This window comes from Pinus tabuliformis, chromosome 1_2 (assembly GCF_031772625.1).
Source record: "Pinus tabuliformis cultivar Carrire ecotype Pingquan chromosome 1_2, CPIR1, whole genome shotgun sequence".
In the NCBI taxonomy this organism is placed as follows: Eukaryota; Viridiplantae; Streptophyta; class Pinopsida; order Pinales; family Pinaceae; genus Pinus; species Pinus tabuliformis.
Window position 1 is genome coordinate 440,438,529 of NC_142298.1, and position 26,116 is coordinate 440,464,644.

Below are 26,116 nucleotides of genomic sequence, written 5' to 3' on the forward strand. Positions count from 1 at the left end.
GGGCCTGCACAGGGGTTTACTGGCAGCTTCTGTGCACTTGCAGAGATTCAGAATTTGGGGAGCATTCGAGTTGGGATCTGCTTGGTGATTGAGGGGAGAAATTTGCAGGAGTTAGGGAGGATTTCTTGGAGGGAGATTTGGGCCAAATTAAGTAGTATCTAAACTGTAGGGCGTTTTTTGGCCAAATTGAGTAAATTTACACTTGTTGGGGGTCATCGGGGGTCGGTGGATTCAGCCCAAACCCTTTTTGGGTTTTTGTGGGTTTGGTGAGAGGAGGCTAGGATTAATTTTACAGAATTTTCTGAGCACTTTTGAGGGAAAAATTCCTAGTTCCATTCAACAGTTAGCAACATAAATTGTTGGAGGAGGGCGCAATTTACCCCAGGACCATTTCCACCACTTGGGTCTGTGAGATATTTTTGGGTTTTGTTGGAGCTAGTGTGGAGAGCCTACATTTAATTTTGCAGAATTTTTGGAGTAGATTTGAGGGCCAAAATCTCAATTCACCTACAATAGCAGTGGTAATAATTTTTTGGGTTAGCACAAAATCATGGTGGGGAGCTCATCTGACATTTGGGTAGCTTGATCATCACCTAGGTTTGGATTTGCTTGTTGTAGCAAGCCTAGGTTCCTCTTTCATACTCATTTGTACTTTATTTGCTCAGAAATAAATAAAATGGCTCAGAGTTTTGGTGCATTTCCTCTTGTGTTGTGATTTCCTGCCTGTGTTGAATTTCCTAGTTGTTGTCATAGTGCATGTTTCTGTTATTCATTGAATATTTCTGTTATGAATATTACAACGAGCCATAAAATTTGTTTTTACCCTACAAAATCCACTTTTCCTAAGTCTAGGGGAAAATGTGGCAATAAAATAGCCTAGAAATAAATAAAATGGAGAAAAATAAAAATTTCCACATGCCAGCATGAGGTGGAAATGACTTGGAAAATAAATTCAAGTTAAAAGGCAAGACAAAGGGATAAGTTGGAAGGTGATTTGGCCCCATGTCATCACATGGATTATTGCACATGGGAAAAATCAATTTGTGGGCCATATTTAATGGTTCTATTTGCTATGTGGCAAGTTGATTATTCATGAAGGATCAATGCATTTGCTTGAGGATCTATTGAAGATTTTCATTGAGGAAATTATGACGTATGTCTCCACCAAACATTACAACATCCTCCACTTGTACGCATTTATCCTCCACAACTTGTACGCTGCCCCTCACTTCAGCTCCACGCACTTCAGTTCAAAAGTCTATGCACAACAGGGAGGCAGCCTACGCGCAATAGTGGCAGAGGTGTCAAAGAGCAGCCGTAGTTGAGAAATTAAAGGGAGATGATTCCCATTTCACCCACCTCCACAACACTTGGCATCTACACAATGGAGATTCAAATTGTGCACATGGAGAAGAAGGGAATATGCTGCCACATTTCTAGAATCGATTTCTGTTAGGTCCCTATAGTACTAGTTTAACCCCTTATTGCTATTAGTGCAACCCCCTTATTGTATTGTTGTGCCCATGTAGTCCCCATATTGTTATTATGGTGCCCCATAGAGGCCCACTATTGTTATTGTTGTGCCCTTACGTTATTTTTGTTATGTCGGCTCTGATTATATTATGACCCCTTAGACTCCTATATATAGAAAGGAGGTTTTGTCATTTGTATCATCCAAGAATTGTTTATTTGTGTAATGTAAAGAAGGTTGCCCCCTCGAAGAGGCTGATTTCTAAGTCGTTGATCTCTCTTTTCTATCTTTTTGTGAGCTGGTTTCATGACATCTGGTATCAGAGCTTTGGATTCTAGGGTTTCGCTGCTCCAAACAGGTCTTCGTGGCATTTTCACTATAACTTTTTTTTGTGACGTTTCAGAAGATTAAAAAAAATCCATTTGAGAAGAAATCGTTTTGAACCTCTGGTTCAAATTTCAGATATTGTGTCGCTATGTTTTCGGAGATATGATCTGAGGAAGTTAGGGTTTTTGCAAGCTCCAAAATTCCATCTCAAACAGGTCATCGTGGACTTTTCGCTATAATTTGTTTTCTACGAAGTTTTAGATTCTGAAATTAAAACCCATTTGAGCTGAAATCGTGGTGAAGCTCGGCCCCGAATTTCAGATTTTTCTTCGCTATATTTTCGGAGATACGGTCCAAGACATTTAGGGTTTCTGCAAGCCCCCGAATTACATCCCAAACAAGTGACCTTGGGAAAATCATCATAACTCTCTCTCAGAGCATCTAATTCAAATTGCGTAAAAAGTGACAGAAAGAAGACAGACTGTAGTTTGTTGGGTATCAGTTTCAGAACCTAAGGTCGAAACAGTGACACGTGGCACATCGTACAAGTTCGCTCTACTGAACTAGTCTATAATCAGGTCATCGTGGGAGATTTGACATAACTCTTCCTTGCAGAATCCAATCTTGATCAGACTTGCGGGGTTAGAAAGAGGACTCAAAGGGCTACTGCAGGATGCAATTTCAGAACTTGGAGATTTGAAATTATAGAGTTACAGTCGTTTCAAGATCAAGCTCCTAAAATCAAGAAAAGACGATATGAGGAAGTTTGATGGCAAAATCTGGTAAATTGGATACCACAAATGGAGCAATATATTGATCTACATGAGGTGCAATTGTTACAAATACAAAAGGTACATATTGCATCTTCATATTTAGAACTAGATCAATTTTTATGGTATAAAGGGCTTTGTTCTCGTAAACCACTTGTTACGTGGCCAATTTTCATGGAGGAAATGATAGCACATTATGAGGATACAAAGAGCAACACCTTCTTTAGCCAATTGATAAATCTCAAACAAAAGTGTTTAATGGCAGAGCACATTGAGGACTTTTAAAAATTTAATATAAGGGAAAATTATATTCTAGAGAAGCAGAGGGTTGATGTCTCCATAGGGACTTTGAAGGATAACATTCAACATGAGGTTCGTCTTTGGGAACTTGATTCATTGGAGAAGGCATTCATGTTGGCAAGAAAAGTGGAAAGCAATATTATGGCAACAAGGAAGTCTAGCCCTCACAACTATAAAGAGGGAAGTGTTGTTTCTCCTAGCCTTCCACAACCTACAAGGTTGACACCACAACAATTGGAAGAAAAAAGAGCCAAAGGGCTTTGTTACAATTGTGATAATAAATACATTAAAAATCATAAGTGTGCTGAGAAGAAATTATTTTACATCGATTGTGAAGATGAGGAAGAAAAGGATCAAGAAACGTCAAAAGAAGAGGATATACACCGGGAACCAACCCCGGAGAAAGAAGAAATGAATCCTACCATATCTTGTAAAGCATTGGCAAAAATTACCACTCCTCAAACTCTCAAGATAGAAGGACATATTAAGAAGAAAAATGTTCAAGAAGTGAAAGATCACATCGAGCATAAAGAAATGAATCCGACCATATCTTGTAATGCATTGGCAGAAATTACCATTTCTCGAACTCTTAAGATAGAAGGGCATATCAAGAAGAAAAAAGGTTCAAGCAATGAAAGATCACATCGAGCATCAACAACAAGTTCTCCAACTTTTAAAGGATAACGCCACTTTGGTGCAGAATCGAATGAAACAACAGGCAGATCAACATCACAGTGAAAGAAGTTTTGATGTAGGCGATTGGGTATTTTTACGGCTACATCCATACAAACAAATGTCCCTCAAGAAATCTATTTATGAGAAGGAAATGTTGGCAATACTACATGCACTTAAGAAATGGCGACCTTACCTAATGGGAAGACACTTCAAGGTAAAAATGGATCATGATAGTCTTAAATACTTTTTAGAACAAAGATTATCTTCAAAAGAACAGAAAAAATGGGTCACAAATATGTTGGGTTATGACTTTGAAATCATCTACAAAAAAGGGAAGCAAAATGTTGTTGCAAATGCACTCTCAAGAAAGGATGAGGATGTGGAAACATTGTTTTGTGCTATTTCTATTATCCAACAAGATTGGATAAACAAAGCAAGGGATGAATGGAAGAATGACGAAGTGTGGCCACTCATTCAAAAGTTCCAGAAGATCTTAGTTCAAATAATAGTGCTAGAACTTGACGAGGAAGGAAAAATCACATTGGAATCTGAAGTAGTCACAGAAACAAGAAATCGATTGCTAAGAAATCAATCAATTTCAGAGTATCTCATCAAGTGGAAGAACTTACTTGCTGAAGATTCCACATGGGAGGATGAGAATTTTATACAGAAGCATCAAGGACTATTCAAGCGTTGACGACAACACTTTTTGAAGGAGAGGGGCATGTTAGGTCCCTGTAGTACTAGTGTAACCCCTTATTGTTATTAGTGCAAACCCCTTATTATATTGTTGTGTCCATGTAGTCCCCATATTGTTATTATGGTGCCCCATAGAAGCCCACTATTGTTATTATTGTGCCCTTACATTATTATTGCTATGTCGGCTCTGATTATATTATGACCCCTTAGACTCCTATATATAGAAATGAGGTCTTGTCATTTGTATCATCCAAGAATTGTTCATTTGTGTAATGTAAAGGAGGTTGCCCCCTCGAAGAGGCTGATTTCTAAGTTGTTGGTCTCTCTTTTCTATCTTTTTGTGAGCTGGTTTCATAACAATATCACACTGGAGAAGAAGGGAATATGCTAGGCTCTCTCACACTTGGAATTCAATTTGGTTGCCTTGAGATTGTCACTTTTCCACTTGTCATGGGGTTTCACATTGGGATTTTCTCCCATTTCTCTATTTAAATGAGCAAGAGCTCCTCATTATATCATTGGTTAGACGAGCTATTGGGCTAGCGAAACTCTAGCAAAATTTGTACCCACTCTTTCATATGATCAATAAAACAAAGACTTTGGGGGTTCACTTTTGATGTAATGTTGTTCTTCTAACTTTGAGGTAATATTGTTCCATTTATGTTCTTCATTCTCTACATTTCTTGAACTCAAAATTGTTATCTCATTTTCCCTATTTGTGGATTGATTTATGTAAGCTATTCTACATTTATTATTGGCCTAGAGAGATGCTCTAGATTGAAGAGCACTCGAATGATCTCGGTTAAATATCTAGCCTCTTCTCTCATTGCTCAATCTAGTCCCTTGTGATGCTAATACTTCCTTTAAGTGTGTAGAAGTTATTTTATGTGTTGGAAAGAAGCTTGACCATGGGTTAAGTTCTCGGTTGAATGAACTCACTCTCAAGGCGGAGGTTGTAAGAACACACATAGGCTCATCAACAAAATTGAAAGGGGGTTTCTCACCCTAGCTCTCTATCAACCTCATTTCTCAAATCTACTTACCATATTTCATGCGCTTTCATTGATTTCATCTAGCTTCAAGAGCTTGTGGAAGGACACTAGTCTTTCTTACTTGCACAAAGGAGGGATGCAAGTTTCTTCTTTGTGTCTTGCACATGTACATTAATGTATATTCTATCCTTCTTTTAGCTTGTGTTTTGTCATTTGATCTCACTTCCTTTGTGTCTCTTGCTTGCGCAGTCTTCTAGGGGCTTGGAGGAATTGGTTTGAGACATCATTTAAAAAAAAGATTTGTAGGAGAAAGATCAAGGAGCCAAGGATCAACCATTTGAGATTTTCTCTACCTACCTAACTCGTGATCAAACCATACCTTTTTTCCCTCCTATTTGCGCAAGGATTCCTCATAGAAGGTTGAAGGATTTGTACTACCTATTGTCGCACAGAATGTCTACGCACCGCGACAACGACTCAGATTGGGGGCTGTCACCCTGATCCCCAATATCTCTGTTTAAGCTGCCTCTCTACAGTAGGATAAGTGGGTAGACCCTACGAAAATGGAATGAAGGAGAACTAGTTGGAAACCAGCTAGTTTGGGAGACACAGTGAAGCGACCAAGTACTTGATTTAGATTTAGCAAGATTTATAGGATTTGATTAGATTTTAAGCAATTGATGCAAGTGCCTTATGGTATCTTGCTAGGAAATTTATGACCAAGTAATTGATTGCAACTGCTGCTTGGATGAATGACTATCTTATGTGAAGTGCAGATCCTAAAGCTAATATGAGATGCAAGAATCTTGGTTAATTTTAGTTAAATGCCTATCTAAGTTTTAACCCTTCAATCCTTTCTGTATTGAGCCTGATTTCGTAGTAATTGGGAGAAAGAAGATAAGGTGAAGCACACTAAGTTGTGATTAACGATACCTCTCCTGAAAATTTAACATACTCGGTGCCTCTGGTGCTGCAGAGAGCTGTGGCTCTGATGACTGCAAGGTCACTGTTTTAAGTACTATTAAAATCAGGCTTCTCAAGCTAAGATGGATGGATACCCATCTCTCTATCGACCAAGCTTATGCTTGGAAGTAAATTTTAGTTTCGCAGAACTAACTTAATATGCAAATGGACGAGATGATTAGAAGATGAGATGAAGTTAGATTCAAGGATGAAAAGTGCTTATGCTACGATCTGATTCATAGTTATATATCAAAGCCCTTAATTGTCAAAATGAATGTTCACTTCCATACACAAAAATTGAAAGATAAACTTCTTAGCAATATCACAATTAGACCACAAGCTTATTTCAAATCTTCTAGATTCTTTCAAATGCAATTATAGCTCAAAGAGAACAAAAACTTCTTTGCAATCAATGTCAACAGATGCTCAAAAAATACTCAGTTTATGAAACAAAAGATATGCATTTTATTACAATTCCATGACAGAGTATTTAATTTTCAGAAATTAGTTTTTAGGACAACAGTAAGAAAAACTTTATGACAACAACAATATGACAATGAAAACAATAAGCTATCAATGATATCTTTATGCAAAAAATTTACTGAAATTTTTCCAAACCCACATGAATTATAAAAAAAATTTCAGCTTGATATGATGTGATTTCCAGAATTATATCAGACCTGATATACGTATTACAATCAACAATTAAAACATGAAATAAGCCTAATGATGAATGCCCAATTCAAAAAATTAATTCCTTAATGTAGTAGACAACTTAGGAATTGATTTTAGGCTAACCCACATGAAATTTTGCCACTATTATATTTCAGAATTCAAAAATAGAATTATTCAGAGATAACAGTCACCCAAAATGTAGATCTAAGCCAAAGTTTTGATACACATCAAACATAAATGAGTTATTAATGTATTTAGCAATTTTTTTAGTTAATTTCAAACCATTTAGATGTGTTTTTCACCACTATTAGAAAGTTATGACTTTTGTAGAAAACAGTGAGAAAAAAGATGGTTTAGAAATCAAACCCTTAGGCTCTACGCTTTGAAGATCACTTGCCCAAGTTGCCAAAAAATTTCAATCCCTGAAACACAAATTTTTACCAAATTTTCTGCAAAAACCCACCAATGGTTAGCTTCAGAAAATCAAATATTCAAATCAGAAATGGAGCAAGGGGAATCTAGGGCCAATGAAAGCTAGCACTAGGCCAAATAGAACTAGCGTTGGGCTAGGAGAAGACAGATCTGGGCTTAAGAGCCCCAAAACTTGAAACTGAAAAAAAATTATTTTGCTTCACATCTTCAGATTTATTGCAAAATCTTTAATGGTTAGCCTTGCAAAAATATTTGGGACAAGATATTGCCCTGCAGGGCCTAGATCTATTTTAAAACCCCCAGATCTGCTTGAAAAAATCTCAGATCTAGTCCTGCAAACAATCAATGAATCCAGATCTTGCCCTCTAGGATCTAAATCTGGCTCAGATCTGAAGATTTTCTTGGCTAATTTCTTAGATCTATTCCTGCAAACAATCTTTGAGCCCAAATCTTGTCCTTTAGGGTCTAGATCTAGCTCAGATCTGAAAATTTTGTTCGCTGATATCTCAGATCTATTCCCGCACAAGTGAAAAGAGAAAAACCCAATACCCAATATGTACAAAAATAGAGAAAATCCCAAAAACTAAAGTGTTAAAATTCAAAATTATGCAAAATTTCAGATCTACACAAGTAAATAACAGATCTATACAAATAATTTACAGATCTATACACGTAAATAACAGATCTATACAAATAATCAGATCTGAGGAGTACGAGTCCAACTTTGCCGCTAGATCTGATAATCTAAGGCTTTTAATAGCCAGATCTATCAAAATTTCCACAAAATATTTAAAAGATTTTGAAATTTTAGAGAGGTACTAGCCCAAAAACACCTTGCAAAAGAAAAGATTATCGTTAGATAAATCTTGAGGCTTATATGAAGTAGGTTCTTTAGAAAATATGTGTTGAGAGTTGGCTGGTCCAACCGAAGACTATCCCCAAACGCTCAATGAGAATCTGAGAGATCTTTTGCAAACATTAGATCAACCATCAAATCAAGTAGAGAAATAGAACAACAATAAAATTATGAAGAAATAGAGATACCTGCTACTTCAATCAAAATTAAAAAATGTTACCCTAGATCCAACAAACTGAATAAGGTACTTGTATTCAAATTATTCTAAGAGAGCTATTGATTGATAGTTTTCACATAATATTAAGCAAAAAATAAAACAATGTTACCATAAATTCATGAAGAGGAACACCACAACACGTTGAAACCCCAAAGACTTTTGCATTAATTCAAAAAAATATACAAGAGAGTTTGAGAGCTTAGTACATGATCCAGAGATTGGATGGATCAATTGACAAATGACCTCTTATTCAAAGATAAATCTTCCAAAGGCTAGTTTGAGTGATCCTTGTCAAAGCAATTTCGACCGTTGATGAGGATTAAAATTTCTTTTAATCTCATTTGTCAAAATTTTAAATTCTTGAGGAAATTCAAAATTTTCAATTAAATGCATTTTAATTAACTCAAAAATAAAAATTTGACTTTGACTTAGACTCCAGGGACCAAAGGCCTAAAATTTAGCAAAATAATCAATTTACCTCAGTCCTGGGACCTTTTAAAATTTGAATTTTAAGGACCCACGAATTTTGCCTTTTGGAAAATTTGATTTTACCTAGGACTTGTAATGAGTTGGAAAATTAATTTATCCTCTCCTAGGTAAAATCACTCATGCTAAGTTGATCTCATTTCATCTTCAAGCAAGTATAATATATCATTTGATATGGATTGGTATCTTTATTTTGTTATCTTGAAACATCTCTCATTTGAAGCACTACATTTATTGCAAGTTATTTCATCACTTACATTTCGTTTGAAATTTGCAAATTTGCACTTCTAAAATTTACCTCCAAGACATAGTTCTTTGTTGAATAGACTTTAGAAAATCTTCTTCAATTTTCCCAAATCCAAGTTTGGAGATTTATTTATTTTTTTAAATTAGATTAATTCTATTAATGTAACAAAAGTAGTTCAAGGAGGCATCGGCCTCTGTAGAGCAAGCCTCAAATTATGCCATGTTTAACAACAAAAGAGTGGAAAGAGACTGCCCACACCAGGGAAATTAGTCCAAAACTATAAGAGTTTGCTGCCCAGGCAGGGGTAACAACCTGTAGTGCTAGAGTGGAATAGTTTTTTGAACAATCATAAAAATTAACAACATTGCATTAAAAAAACACTAGAATAGATGCATAGTATTGGGAGCTGGGAACACAGAACCTGAAAAACATTGACCAGCTAGGTGTCGTTAGGAGGAGGAGGTTCTTCCACTATCAGAGACCTGTACGTCTCCATGTCATCTTCTGCATTCTGATTGTCTCTCGGAGTTTCTTCCATGTTCTTGAAGCGGCCTGGATTGGTGCGTCCCTGAGTTGCTTCGCTGCTTCTATGTGTCCTTGAGTTGCTTCTAGGGCCTTTTCTCTTGCTGGTGGTGTTCCGCACCTGAGTATTGTGGGCTGGGTCTTTAGGGTTTTGTGGCTCCTCTCTAAATGCCACCGAGATAGTCACTATTATGCAAGGACGTTCTAGCATGCAGCGAAATTGAAATTGTGTAGAATGACTGGGCTGCAGAGATGATACAGAGGCAGCAGGAGCCTGGGGAGCAGCGTCAACAGGCCGAGGACCTGTAGTCTGAGCCCGCTCCTGACCGCTGTGAGTGGCTGAGTAGTGTCCAAAGAAATGAGCCGTTGAAGGGGAGGATGAGTCAGAGGGGGACGAGTTAGAGAGGGACAAGGAGGGGGGCCGATCTTCCTCTGCTATTGCCCTTCCTACAGTGCATTCGATGATGCAGACGAGGCATGCTTACATGGGCAAAATTGAGCGGACGAGGACGAGAAAGAGCAGTGCCAAAGAATGAGTGGTCAATGGGAACAGAAGGACCTGTAATCAGTGGTTTAGAGTAGAGATTCAAGACCGAAGAACCAGTCCGTAGGCAGCATAGAAGACTCTACGAGAAATGTGCACCATCCACCATCTCAATGCAGCACAGAACTTGGCAGTGTCTCCCCGTTGTCGTGCGCGAGCTCGGCTCTGCAGCAGCAGGGAGACAATTGCAGTTCAGAGGAGGCGGAGCGAGGGGAAGACAGTCTGAAGAGGCCATCTTAAAAACCAAATTGATGAAGCCTTGACCCGTGCAGTTCATTAATGTGCCATTAATATTGGCGGTGGCTTTCTATATATGCTTCTGAGTGGAAGCGTGGGTGGCCAGGTGGCCTTGCCACTTGCCAACCCAAGGTCACTGCATAGTACCTGCGTGCCTAAACACCTGCATCCGGGATATTTATTTATTTTTTAACTGAAAGGAAAAATCGCAATTTCCATGAATAAAAGGGAATGAAAATTACATGTTGAAGGTGCTTAATAGCACATCAAAAAATCACTGAACTACAAATTGTGCTGCCATCTTCTTGACTGAGTATATCTGTATATAAATACATAAAAAATGATACAAAATCAAAAAGCCATCATCTTGACCAAGTTTCACTGTATGCTACCATCATTCCGACCAAGTACATGTATATATATACAAGTTTGGAGAAAAGGTTAAAACACATGACCACACAATTCAGATGTTGGCATAGTCCCACATTGGAATGATGGCATGCAAGTTGACTTGAAGGACTAGGTGGATACTTGTTAATGAAGCTAAGCTTCTCCACTTGAGGCCTCTTGCAACAACCTCTATCCTTACAAGGGTGAAGGATTTGAGGAGTAACACCTTAGATAGGCCTTGTTACCGCTCAAACTAGCAGGGGTCCTAGGAGAGGATCCTTGGAGGGCAACTACTAGGTCAAGGGAAACAATGGAGCAATAGCCCATTGTCACCTCAGCTAAGGCTCCCTACTCTTTATGGACTTTCACCGATGGGAGGAGACTCGATATAATAAGGATCACGAAAATTAATGGATAAATGATAGGAGGAGGGGTGATCCTAGAAGCCTATTCACAAGAGAGGCTCAGATATATGGCTTGCTTTCTTGGAAAGCAAGATGAAAGGCTCTCTAGGAAGGGCTTAAGGGAATTCTAAGAGCTAGGGTTTGAGTATATGACTTTTCAAGAAGATTCTTAGCTCCTAAAATCCTTGTGGAAACTTGGATTCCAAGTGGTCTTTGTGAAATTGGCTTCAATAAGTTGTGGGACCACACAGGACCAAGTGGACCCAGACTTAGGTCAAGGGGATGGAATTTATCAGCCAAGAGTGTGCTTGACCTAATTGAAGGCAAGAAAAGGATTAAAGGAGAAATTTTCTTTGAATTTGATGCAATAATCCCAATGAGGTCACTAGCCAAGGGAAACCTAGGGCAAGAAACAGTCCTCGATCTAGGGCTTGCAATATTTCAAGATCCCACCTTCGGATTTGCTTCAAATTTGGAGGGCCTCAAAAGAAAACTCCAGCGTAGTTGTGGACCAAAAATCAAAGTATGTGGTTGGCTAGATTGTGAGATAAGTGATGCCCTAGTTGACCTATGTAGGCTAGGCCTAGAAAGAAAGAGAGAAGGTGAGAAAAATATGCTTTAAGGTGATCACCTATGGAGGATCAGTGCCTAATCCTTTGGGGGAAATGGAGTCAAGGATATTTCAATGATTGGAATGGATTCACTTAGTCAAGGAGGCCTATAAAACAATTTCGCATGGCAATTAGGGCATGGACAATTGCTTCAAGGTCTTTATACTTCAATATGCAATATGTGATGATTTATCAAGATAAAATTTCAACAAAATATCTCTAGGAACATTCACTTATTCAAACACGGTCCATGACATGATGCAACATTATAAAGAGACAAATTTCCACCATTTCACACAAGAAAAGCAACAAATTTCAGCCTCGTATAGCGAAATTCCCCAACAACATGCATGTGACATAAAAAGAGAAAAAAATAGCATTAAAAGTACTTATATGTGAGAACAAGTCTATCCAATCATCATCATATGCTAATATAAAAGCTCCAAGACAAAAATGAAAAGATCCAAACATCAAAATTCATCCATCCATCCAATTTCGTCCTCCAAAGATTACAACGAAAATCTCCCAAGAGATAATGATCCAATCCAAGTGATGATGAGAGAATGAATCACCTCTCATCTATTTATACAATCTCTAATGAGTTCAATTTAGCTAATTTGGCCTAATTGAGCCCCTAAAATAAAATAATGCGCATAATAACAATACTTTTGGTGACAAGCCCACCAAAAAGCTCAATTACACGAATAAGTCTCTTAAGAGGGTCGAATGATCAATAAAGTCAATCATTGGGCCTTTGAGGAAGCCAAATGAAGTCCAAAGGGTGCCATAATGAAGAAATGGACTCCCATCATAGTGGACAAGGGGTTGGCCCCTTGTTCTCTGAGCAAAAACTTGTGGTGCTCCCAAATGGTGTGGGGGCACAAGGTCATCCTCATGGGTCTCCAAATGGATTGGAAATGCCTGTAGACCATATGTAAGGGCTAGAATGATGACATAAGCCCTGCTTCTGTAGTGGGGAATAATCCTTTGGACCCTGGAACATCTGCCAAGTGTATGGTGCATCTGTGGAGCCGACTGGGCATGGTGAAACAAATGCATCATCCTCATTTAGAAAGGTGGAATAGGAGCAATCAATGAACACTGCTGGGGATCCATGAAGTAATATCGGCTATGGTGGAGGCCCATGGCTCTCAACGCTCACCCTATAAGTGCTAATGTGGCCTTCTAGAGGGCTAGGACCCTGTATAGGGAGACTAAGCCCCAAATGAAAATCCACGTGCAATCCTGCATAAGATCCAATGCATCCCCTTGCCCTCCAATACAACAAGTCATTAGAATAATCAAGTAAAAGAGCTTACAATTCATGGAACCAGTGGGGCACTTCATGGTGGCATGCCCTTCCATAGTGGGCTTTGGTATGTATAAGTGTCTCCAAGCTCAATAGGGGGTTAGCCAAGGACCCTATTAGGTGGTTTCAACCTCTAAAGGGGGTGACATGTCCATGGTGCATCCTTCAAGTGGTAGGTGGCAAATGATATAATAATGGAATGGAGTGGGGATCAGGGGAAACATCCAAGCCACATGTCAAGGTGCAAGGGTAGCTATAACAGGGGAAGCCCATACCTGGGTATATAAGTGTAGGAGGGAGCAAATTGTGGTACATGAGTTACCCCGACCTTTGTTTTTCCACCCTTTTTCATATGCCTTTTTCCTTTTATTGATTTTTTTTCATAACTGCTTGGGGCTCCAAGGGATGGAGATCATGATGTGTGAGATGTAGCAGTGAATACCCCCTTAAGGTGGGGCGGTTCATCGCCCACTAGGGGTTGGGACAATCATGGGTTCCTTAATGATAGAGGGGGATCATCTAGGGCCCATAGGAACCAGGGTGATGGCCATGGATAAGGGGTAGAGCTCATGTTTGGCTTTTGCCCATGTGCTAAATTTGTATGTCCCGACCATCTTTTGCATTTTGTGGTACATTTCCTGTTGAGAGTGGCCAAATTATGTTTTTTCTTTTCTTTTTAGCTGCATCAACCTTCGGGGCATCGTTCCAAGCCCGACCCAAGGTGTGGACAAGGGGAGGGGGGGCTAACCCTATGTGGACCCAATGGGCACATGTGGACCCGGATGGGAAAATAGATGAATGGGGGTAAAATGAGTGGAAGAGGAAGGATGTAGGTGGTATCGGGAAGCGGGATCACGTAACCAAAATCGAGATTTCCCATGTAGTGCCAACCCAAAAGCCAAATGGTTAGTAAAGGGGATCCCACGAGACTAGGATACAAGGGTAACCAAGAAATCGGGCAGTGGAGGCAAGAATACAAGCCTAGTATACTCTTTCCGCCGAATTCCCCCCACCAATCCATGCCCAAAAGTACCCATGACAAGTAAGGAAAATTACTCAATTGTACCAATGAAAAGCCATACCTTTGGGGTCGGAAGGCCCACCTTCAAACATACATTCATGACAAGTGGTTGAGGGACCACATGGCTAGCTCAGGTGATGGAGAAAATGACACATCGAGCTATTTGGTGGTTGCAAGGGGCTGTTGGTTGTCGGCTGAGGACCATCTAGGAGAAATTTTTTCTCTTATATATATTACCCACAGGTGGTGGGTAACAAGCCTTAAATAAAATCAACCAAGAACACTTACCTCACATAACTCACTCCAACAACTTTGGATAATCTTGCATGCAATAGTGGTACCATTGGTTATCTTATTTTCTTTTTGAGCTCTTTCTCAAATACATGCAAGTTGAATTGTGAGCACTTATATTTACTTTATTGTAAGTACTTTTCTTTATTCATATCCTTGTACCTTATTTGGTTCATGCTCATGTGCTTATCTTGAATTTCCATTAGATGCTATATATCATTTATATTATATGTGAGCATATTTATTTCCAAGTACAAGCCTTATTTTACTTGCAAGTTCCATTTTCATTTAAGTTTCTCATCTTTTTCTGTAATGTTCCTAACTAGGAAATTTAGTGATATAGAAAGCAAATAAACAAACTAACATCCAACAATGTAACACAATCAACAAACACCCATAAAAGCACTGCAAATAAAGTTCATCTGAGCCATTTTATTAATTCTTTCTGGAGCAAGTACAATAGTGATGGAATGGTGCACCTGGGCTTGTCTCAAGGGACAAGTGTGACAACACCTAGGTGAGCAAATGATGGCCCTAATGCTGCACAACTACTGCTCCAAAGATGATCTGCGCTGCCCAAAAACTGCACTGCATGTTGGAAAGGATATGCTGGAAAATCCACTTCCCGTGCTCAGAAAATGTTGCAACTTCAGTTCCTGGCTCAACAAAAACCCACCAAAACCTAGAAAGGGTTTGGCCTAGTTCAGACTCCTGAAAATCGACCCCCAAGCACCATGTCCTCCTCCTCACACTGGGAATCACGACTTGACTGGAAATGGCTGAAAGGGCTCTCCAAATCACCCCCAAATGCTAAGATGTTGTCCCCGATGGCTTTCCTCTCTTCTCCCAGCTAACTCCAACTCTATAGCTCTTTCCCCCAACTCCCACATGAGCCCAAACATGGCCCTCTGCACAGTCCTCAATGGCTGTAAGTCGAGTTGTCCCAATGCAGCAATCTCCCAGTTCAAAACTCCTCGCAAAGGCTGATCCTTTGCTGTGACTCCAACTCCCAAACTTTCCTGGCAAGTGCTGCCTGGATGAACCCCCAAATCACCTCTGCATGTTCCCCTCCTGCGTGTTCCAGGAATGCATACTGCTAAATCAAAGGCTGAGTGATGTGGCTACAAATCTCCTCCAGTTCTCCTCCAAGGTAGTGTGAAATGCCTTCCTAGGGTGGCATTCGAAGTCCCCTGATGTAATATCCCTTTTTCGGGATATCCCTCAAACCTAAGCAAACTCCAACCAAATACGTACAAGTGGTATAGTAGCCGGGAAGCTCAAAGAGATAAAAATAATAGTGGTGCAACATATAATAATGTAAACATGGAATATAAGTAGATACTCAAGAAATGCAGAGAGAAATGCTAAGCCATTTTATTATACTGAGTAATGGAAAGAGTACAGGAGGTGATCAGAAGGATAGCACCTCGACTTGCACAAGGCAAGTGAAGGAATACACCTAGAATAGTAAAGAAATGGCCGCTCTCTGAACTGCGTCCAAGCTGCTGGAGAACTGCTGTGCTGCTGCTACTGCATGGAATCAAGTGAGGATTTGGGGCTGTTCCCCTCCTCAGAAAATGTTGAAACTCTGGAATCAGCCTCTGCTCAATAAACCCAGAAAAACCCAGAAAGCTTTTCTGAAGTAGCCGACCCCCGAAAATCACCCCCTTGGGGATCTACGCTGTCCCTCAAGGCTCTGCGCTGCTACTGAAGTAAACCCTCCAAGACTCTGCCCGAAACTCTACCAAAATCCTCCAATATGCAAGGGCTGGTCCCTTGCTCAATCTCCCAACTCAAATCCTCCGCAAAAACCCCAATCCGGAACTCCCACCAAAAGAACTGTGTCCCTCTCTCAAGACTGCGCAGTTATCAAAAATGCTCAGTTCCTCCTCACTCCAAAGATCAATCCTCCTGCAAAAGACTGCTGAAAACTACCTTGCCCGAGCAGGCACTTGAAGTCCCCCGGGGCTAAGGGTGAGATCTCCGAATGGCCAAACAGCCAACGTGCTCTAAGTCGAAGTGACTAGCTCAAATGCACATAATCGAATGCCAAAATGAGGAGGCTCCTCTCTCCTTTATAGCGTTGGCCTATCTCAACCCTAAGGCCCACCTCCTCCAACGTAGCCTCCCTCTTGCCACGTGCTCCTATCCATCTGCGCAGTCCCTCCAAGTGTCTACGTGGGCCCCTCCTCTACGTGGTCCTTTGGCCCCCTTGGCTCCCCTTTTAAGTCACAACGTTGTGCTACTAGGGAGTGACTTTATTCAAAAAGTGAGTTATGTCCCCCCTTTTCTCACCTTTTTATTTATTAATAACTATAGAAGGCAAAATTGAGCAAAATCGAAAATTCCAATTAGCCATGGCTAATTAGGAATATTACACCTGAAGAAAGGTTGAGTCTCTCGCTTGGGAAACTCGATGCTAAACAACTTGGTAACTCGGGTAAGCAGCTCGAGCAACACAAATGAGTTCGATGTGCAAATGATGGCTTGAGTTGGGGAGCTCCTCCTCCTTATATCTTTGCAGGTCTTCCTTTCCCCATGTGGGCCCCTCTCCAAGCCATTCGATTCCCCTCCAAGGCAATTCGTATTGCCCAAGTGTGTTTTCTCACGTGGGTGGCCCCTTCCTTCCACTAGCAATCTAATTCAACTTCTCTTTCTCCTAAATCCCTAAGTCAAAAATGCATGGGTTCCTTTATTCATCAAAATTTATGCAAAATTGTGGGGAGACCAAAACCTGTTACAAATATATTTGGGAAGGGACATGATAGTCCTCCCCTCCCAAATGTTGCTTGCCCTCAAGCAACTTCAGCGCTGGGTGCTCCAAAATGTGTTCACCCTCCCATGTGGCATCCTCATCTGGCAGGTTCTTCCATCGCACCAAAAACTCCCTGATGGTCTTGCTCCTCAGCTTCCTCTCCTGAGTCTCCAAAATGGCCTCAGGCTCCAAAACCAAATGTCCCTCATCGTCCAATGGGGTAACTCTACTGCTGCTGTCATCTGTTGTCCCAACACCTTTTTGAGGCATGAGATGTGGAAGATGTTGTGAATCCTGCTCCCCTGAGGCAGCTCCAACTTGTAGGCCACCTCTCCAACTCGTTTGACCACATTGTACCACCCATAGAAATGTGGCTCTAGCTTCTTGGCCCCTTTTTGCTTCAAGGTGGACTGTCTATATGGCTGTAATCAGAGATACACCAAATCCACCTCCTCAAAGTGTCTCTCAGTCCAGTGCTTGTCAGCGTACATCTTCTCCTGATTTTGTGTTGTCATTAAGTTGTCCTTGAGAGCCTTGAGAATGTCTTGGCTCTCCAGGATCCGATCTTTGGCCTTTGGGGCCCATCTGTCTCCAAAAACCAATGTTGCAGTAATCGTTATCGGGATATTATCGGCGAGGGGAAAAATGGGGAAAAAATCATAAAAATCGGGAAAAAATCGGTAAAAATCAGGAAAAATTCGTAAAATACAAAAATATTCATTTTTTTTCATTTTTTTTAATATCTAAAGCATCTACAACATAAAATAAATACATTGACACATAAATATGATAAAGGAACTAATATATAAGATGTGTAATATCATTTCTACTGCTACATCACACATAACAGTGAATAATGTCCTGAATAGTAAGTCTTGACTCTTGAGTCCCAACTCAACCTCAAAATATCAACAAAAAATATAATAATGTATCTCATATCATGAGCCATAATGTCATATATAATGAAATGAACCAAATAACTAAAGTCTAATACTATTGATTTCCTCTGCCCCTCTAGATGTAGATGCCGGTGGAGTTGGCAGTGGACTCTGCTGTGCTCTAGAAGCTGAAGAACTAGGAGCTAAACGAGGTAGACCACGTCCTCTACTGGTGACAGGGGTAGCGTGGGTCACCTCCTCCTCATAAAAAAATCAAGAACAAAAGATTAAAACACACACACACACACACACACACACATATATATATATATATATTTTTTTTTTCCCAAGAAAATCGCGATTTTTTCAAGTTATCGCGATTTTTTCGCGACTTTTTGTGAAAAAAAATTAGCGTAAAAATCGGGCGATAATATCGCCAAACTCAAAAAATCGCGATTTTCCGATTTTATCGTGATAATTTCGCGATTTTCGCAATATTGGATCTCCGCTAAGAGACACTCGTGTGCTAAACAACACAGTAACCCGGCTAAGCAGCTCGAGCAACTCAGGTTGAGTTCAATATGCCAAAAAGAGATCCCAAATGAGGCTAAGCCTCCTCTATTTATAATTCGTGGGCCTCTTTTCCCATGTGGGCCCCCTCCAACTAGCAATTTGAATTTTCCCTCTTTAGTCATTCGAACTTCCCTCTAAGGTGGTGCATATTTCCTCATGTGGGTGGCCCCCACGCTATGCCAACAAAACATTTCGGCCCCTTTTTCCTTCCTAAGTCTTTTCCAAAAATCCCATGGGTCCCATGGCCTCCAAAATTGTCAAAATTGTAGAATAAATAAACTTGTAACAATTTAATTTCGGGAGGGACATTACAGGTGACTTATCTTCCATTTGGGGCTTTGCTAGCTTGCCTTGAGCAAGCCCAGGTGCGCTTTTTCCAGCAGCATATTGTATACCCTTGTTTATCAATAAAATGGCTCAGCGACACAGCTTTTGGTGCAATTACTTGGTCTAATTGTGTGCTTACTATTTTATGGCCTTTTGTCTATGTTTTCTTTGCATATTTATTGTAAATTTTCCCTAGGAATATTACAATCAACCTTCATGGAAGTATCTACAAACGGGAGGCTAGCCAGTTTCAAATGGCCCTTCTATTCAACCATTAGCATGTTAGGTGAAAGACCCCTGCAACCTACTCCATCCTTGTGCAACAACTCTGCCACTAAAGCAGGCATAAACTGAGTGGAGCCTTCTTTTAAAGGTTCATGCATAATTGCTACCAATGAACAGGTTAGACTCGTGTCTATAGTAGTAAGTTCTTGATTAACATATGTATAGAGGGCCTATGGCTCAAATAATGAGGGACGTGGCCTCTTCACTGGATCCTTCTTCTTGTTTGAATTTGTACCTAAAGAACAGGTTTCCATCAGTTGCAAGCAAGTTTCTGGAACCTCAATTTTACTCTTTGAAACCCATGTTTCTAAGATAAAATCCCACTTTTCCTTTGACCATAGCCAGGCAGTTTCACAGCCCTCTCTGCTCATTTTCTTCCTATGATTACCCACTTTTGGGTGGGTAACAGGTCCATCTAGAATTTGACTTGCACAAAAAGGTGATAAGGCTTCTCCTTGGAACTCAACTTGGTCATCTTGAAGAATAATTTAGTTGTAACAACTATTTCCCTGGTCCATCCTCCAACCTCCCGATCCATCTTGAGTTTAACGACTAATTGAGTCATCCTTAATGGCTAGTCTGACCTCCAACAACTAGTTCGACTTGACTTTCTCTTGACCTTTCCTTCACTAACTCGACTTAGCCACTCTGCTGCTGGATGTTCAATACCCTTGCTTACCTGGCAATTTCGGGTCCTGGTTTTGCTTTGTTGGTCCTGATCTATACAGGGCATCTCTCTAATTTTTCACATCACCTAGGGCATTGCCACATCATCCCTTTGTATGTCACATCATCACCCCTCTGAGATGGATTTGTAATGCCTTAGTTGCTCTCTGAAATTTGACACCTGGGTATTCTTTCTCTTTGTGCTTATTAATTTTGACATATTGCATGTTTGATTCTGCCTAACGCTGTCTGTTTTGCCTCCCTAGAAACTTTCTTTGACCCATTGACCAACTTTGACCAAGCTATAACTAGCCACTAGATGCTTGGATCTGAAAAATTCCATGTGGCGTGGAATCCTCTCATCAAACTTTACAATATAAGACTGGGTTGACTTTTTGACCATCGGGACCACTTTGCATTGGGAACCGTGAATTGCCTCGAGAAATGTGAATGCTGTCAAAAGAGACTGCTATGCTTTGAGAGCTGTCATGATGAATATTGCACCAAGGCCAAGGTCACATACCAACTCAATAAGCTCTAACCATATGGAATGACATAGGTATACCTTGATGCGGGCTAGATTGGCCCATACACTAGTGATGATGCCTATAAATGAAGGCTCCCATAAAGCCATGTGTCCACAAGAGAATTCAACTAAAGCTGTCCAATACGGTTAGGGACCAAAGAAAGCTTAAGTGGAACTTCAAGGGACAGGGCATGGTCCGACCAAACAACTGAATACAGACTCAATGACAAAGACATAGGTCTAGGATACCAAACACATGGGCTCACATGGTTTTTACATGGATTTTGACTTGTGATATTGGGCTTACAATGGTGATGAATGTTCTACTGAAAAGTATATGCACCCCTGCTGATAGGTGGGGTAACAAGTCCCATTGTAATGATTTGAAGTCTCATATCAGAGTAAACACCAAGAGGAGTAACAACAGAACAGAGGAGAAAGAGCACTTACTAGAGTACTGCAGTAGATCATAGTGTCTTCTGTCTTTGCAAGGAACTCCATAATCTTTCTATTTGCGCCTGACAATACATCAACTCTTTCATGGTGACTGATGAATTGACTGAGGAGCCACCTTATCTCTCTCCTTCTCCAGCCTAGATCTCTAGCTCCAGCATGCCTTGACATCCTCTCTACTTGTCACATTTTTATTTTTATTTTTTTTATAAATGTCTTTTCATGCTCATTCTCTCAGCTTTGTATTTAGCTCTTTTTCTGCTTTTGATTGAATGGCACTAAGAACTGCTTATGCACTCCCGCTATGTACTAATCCTAGATATATTTTCTAGTCCTGTTGACCTACTTCTTATGGTCATTCTTTAGACATTAATAATAGTCTTATTATATCTAATCTTATTTCCATTGATTAGGAAGAAAAGCAGGGCTTCATTTCTTGCTAGATGTTCCCACATTGGAGTTTCCCAGCGTATATATTGTGTGCACAATGTTCCAACTTGTATCTTTTTTGCTGTAGTTATGTTTTTATGTCACAGTAGGTAAGGGATCTATATAGTGGGATTTATTTTGTGTACTTAGTAAAAATACAAGAAGAATAGTTGTGAAGTTGAGTATAAATACACTGTAGTAACAGTCGATTAAGATCTGTTCTGGTGAGCTGGTCATTGTAATATCCAAGGTGGTTTAGAATTTAGATATTGGTTGCCTAATATAAAATGAAACCTTAAGTGAAAATCTACATGAAAATATGGAAGCAGTCTTGTTGCTTGTGTCAAAGTGACATAACCCAGCTCAGAAAAGGAAGGCATAGAATAACTCAATCTCATAATAATAAAGATAAGAGATATCATAGCCAATTTTCAATTAGAATGTGCCTTAGGCCATGTCTTTGCAGCATCAATAATTTCCTATGAAACTGGACAGTTTTGGGTTCAAAAATCCATTCAAAATGCCACCTAGAGGGTGATCACTGCAAAACAATGATTCTACTGTCACAAACAATCGACAGAAGTTTTGATCTTTCACAGAACAATACGATTTGTTTCTAAAGTGGCTCCATCAACATGAAGGAACAAAATGATAGATCCAAGGGTAAATTGCAACCTGAAGACAACCCAGAATAGTGGTAGAAATAAAAATTGCATCAAGTTGAAAGTCAAACTGCAGGTTTGCATGATTGTAGCCATATACCACAAGAGTCAGCAAACTGATCAGAAAGAGTCAACATCAGAATTCATCCAATATTAGAACTTAGAAGCAACAGAGTGAGAACTGCCAAAACAGAAATATTTATCATAATCATCCAATGCCAGGTTGATTTGCATTTAAAGTACGTCAAATGCTCTTTCTAACAAGGCTGACTTGTATGGTATTGTCAATTGAGAGGACATCATTGCAGTTTAAGAGATTTCAATTTCCTTGAAAAGACTGATGAAAAATCATAAAAGTGGGTCTATACAGTCATATGGGTTGAAATTGGATTTGTATCTCAGACTAAGTTTGCCATAGGGTGCCTAGATTATCATTGACTTAATGCGTCAACTTGTATCCATTGTGCTAGGTAGGTTCTTTAGTCAGTTTGACCCTTCTGTACCCCCCCGAAAGCTGTCTTTTCTTATCAACATGACGATGGCAGCTATCTTCATATCTGCTGACAATGAAAGAGACTTTATTTTGTGATTGGAGTGACTTTTCTTCACTGATATTGATATTCTCTTGTATGATATCTGCATTGGTTTAGTACTGCTGAACCATATCTGGACTCTGGAGTTGTTGAAGAATGTCATATAAGCATTGCCCAACTAAACAATAAAGATTTTTAATTTTTGGGTGGAAGAACCTGCAATATATAGTTGAGCCACTGACAATGGGGGCTCAAACATAACTCAAGTTCCAACATTCTGTACTTCCTCTCTGTATATCATGGATGACCATCAATCCGCCTTATTTTGGGACATGCAAGAGAAAACACGGGTCTATGTGAGAAAGAGATATCTAATTTCCTAGCATTGATCATTAATAAAATTCATTTGAGAAGATTTTGTCTATTCTGATCATTTTTTTCCTTTTTTTTCCCATTTTGTATTTTGAGATTGCAGGAGTATTCAACAAGGTTACTTTACATATTAGTGAATTAAATAATTAGAACAAATTCCTTTTTGTCTGTAGCACAAAAATTGATGGTTTCTGATGGGTTTATCGAAGTTGTTTGCATGTTGAGAAGTGTCCCCAATGTGTTTTTAACGTTGATTGATCGCATTGTGCTTTCTGATTTTCATGTCTCAAACTAAAACTAGAATTATGATGTGGTTTTGACTGTTCATAAAGGGAGAGGTCAATAGGAGCCTTGCAGATGGACATGATGACATTATACAGAATGCTCTGTTTGAAGATGGGCTTAATCACTGGACTGGAAGGGCCTGCAATATTGTGCTCCATGATGTTGCTAAAGGAGAAGTTCTTCCATCAGGTGGACAACATTTTGCTTCTGCAACAGGTAGAACACAAGGTTGGCATGGAATCCAACAAGACATAACTGGGAGACTAGAAAGAAAATCTGCTTATGAAGTATCGGCAATGGTTCGGATTTCTAGCAACCTTGCTTCTGCAGAGGTGCTAGCCACCATATGGATTCAAACCAATGACCTACGTGAACAATATATTACTATGGGCAAGTAAGATTTCCTAACTTTGTTCATGGAAACAAAATTGGCTTTTCTTCTGAGAAAAGTGATATCATTATAGTTTTACTTCTTTTTCATATTATTTTCATACTTGAATGTGGGTTTATCACTATTTTGGGTTGCCTCAATTACAGTAGCAATTTGATTTATAGGTGTCCAGGCTTGTATGTGAGTACTTAAGAGTGGCTGTGATTTTGACTGTTTCAGAGTACAGGCCTCTTCAAAGGAATGGGTGCAATTGCAGGGAAAGTTTCTTCTGAACCCTGAAGCTGCCAAAGCAATAGCCTATTTGGAAGGTCCACCTGCTGGCGTTGATATTCTTGTTTCCAGTTTCTTGATGTGCCCTGCAACAAAGCCATCTCCTTCATCAGCTCCTACAATTGAGGTTAACCCACCTCTCTCTCTCTCTCTCCATATATATATATATATACAAAGCACTTCCAAAGAGAGCTTTTTACATCCATTGTCCAAGCCAAAATTGGGACTGTAATTAATGTCCCTGTACACAGTTCCCTACATACATGTGCTGAGATTTAAACAGACTTAACAAAATCAAAACAAACTCAAGAGTCAAAACAAAACCCTGAAGTACTTTATTATATTGATAATACATACAGATGCTAAACTTATTGACAGTTTGCACAAAGTTCATAAGAGACCATAGACATTTTTTACACACACACACACGTATATATAGTATTCATACTTGTGGCACCTTTGTTCTGGGAAAATTGACCTTGTTGGGCTGCTGACCATTCCCACCCGTGGTGTGCTCTGGTGGTTCTTCAATGTGGACAGGAAGCTGCCTGTGAAGAACTTTGTTCATTATCATTTCGAGGCACTAAACCATCTTCCTCTTTAAGGTGATTTTATTTCACTCCTGTAGCCACTGATTGTTCCAACAGGGTGATAGCGATCTTCTTGAACTCTGCTCTTTCATGCACCTGGATTGCATACCAATCCTGCCGTTGTTACCAAAATCTACCAATGCATGGCATATCTATTCATTGTTATTCTTATCTGCCAGAGACTTACTGGTGCTAGAGGAGCTCCTGTATTGATTGGGGATGGTAAAGCCTTGCTGGGCTAGGAAGTTTATCCACCATTCTCTTGTGTCAAATCTACTTCACAGGATCTTGACCTTTGTTCCATAGCTTTAATGGCATTTTTGATCTTCTTCCTTGCTCAGCCATAGCTTTCCTGTCCAGGTAACACAGGTTAAGAAGTACAGAACATACAGAACATGGAATTCAAATCAGGTTTTTCATTCAACCTTCACTTCCTACTTTATCCCACTTAACTCATCATCGTACCACCTAGGGTGGCATGCACTGATTTCTAAATGGGTTTTCCTTAGTATTGACATGACATAGAGGGGGATTCAGGGGAATGGAAGGGTCCATTCCTAAACCCAGTCAATAAGTCATCCATTCCTTCCATTCTCCACCCTATGATGTACAGCGGGGGTCCGTGTCATAGGAATGATGTGTCTTGGAAAGAATTGCTCGATTGGCCAACCAATCAACGACTTTGTTTGCTGATCTTTTGATGTGTTTAAACTTTAAAGTCATATTACTCAAAACATCTGCAAGCCTTTTGGATGCAAGTTATTTTACTCTTCATATCCCATGAGGACTGACTTGGTCATGTTGATATGATCAATAATCAGTTTTGAGTCCCCTTCAAAACAACCTTCTGGGAGCCTCTTTTAAGAGCTTCCTTTATGCCAAGGACTGGGCCTTTGGTCCTCGATTGTTGGTTTTGGTTGTCAAGAACTTGGCATGAAAACCTAGAAATGAACCTTTAGTCTCTGAAACTCTCTTCTGCCCCTGCTGGGCCTGGATTACCTTTTTTAGCCTCGTCAATGTTATATTTTAGAGTTTAGTCAACCTAGAGCAGGAGGTTCCCGTGTCTGATTGTATATTTCCTTTCCTAACCCCTGTTCATTAACGTGGTGGTCAGCTCACTTGATATTTTTCTAACACACTAATCTACTACCCATTTCATATTTTTTGTTGTTGTTGTTGTAAAAATACTTCTTATATTCACATAAATATAGGTTTACATGAAGAAAAAAAAACAGAAAGCGGAAGGGTATCTAGTATCTACAATGATATTTATATTCTCTTCCTTAGAGTGACAAGAATAGAAATGACATCAGAACAGGCACTAGGCTCTTCCAATTTGGCATCCTTGATCAACATAAACCCTTTTGCCAAGAGTTGCATGTAGTACGTACCTCCTCTTGCCACATATGACAAAACACAAACAAAGTGCTAACCTTGTTTTCAGAAACATATTTGCACTGAAGTTTCCAGAGAACAAACAAAGCTGTGATTTTCAAACAGTGCCAAATACATCTGAGGAGAGGACTAAGGACCCAAAATCATTCTCTTCACCTAATTTAGATTGTCTATTATTTACATTGATATTATTTGATTCTACTTGACTGCACCTGATGTGATTATCTGGAAATGTTGATTTAATAAAATAATAATAATAATCAAATTTTAAGGTCACAGCTAAGCCA

The 26,116-nt window shown here is 39.7% G+C and overlaps 1 protein-coding gene across 3 annotated transcripts in view; it reads left to right on the forward strand.

Annotated features, from left to right (window-relative positions):
• Positions 1 to 26,116, forward strand: part of LOC149206243 (endo-1,4-beta-xylanase 1-like) — a 93,949-nt gene that overhangs the window by 14,188 nt on the left and 53,645 nt on the right. For all 3 annotated transcript variants that reach the window (XM_089395362.1, XM_089395363.1, XM_089395364.1), the window contains exons 4-5: positions 23,231 to 23,577; positions 23,794 to 23,971. In XM_089395362.1, the coding sequence (XP_089251488.1) occupies positions 23,231 to 23,577; positions 23,794 to 23,971 (525 nt within the window). The remainder of the gene's footprint in view (positions 1 to 23,230; positions 23,578 to 23,793; positions 23,972 to 26,116) is intronic.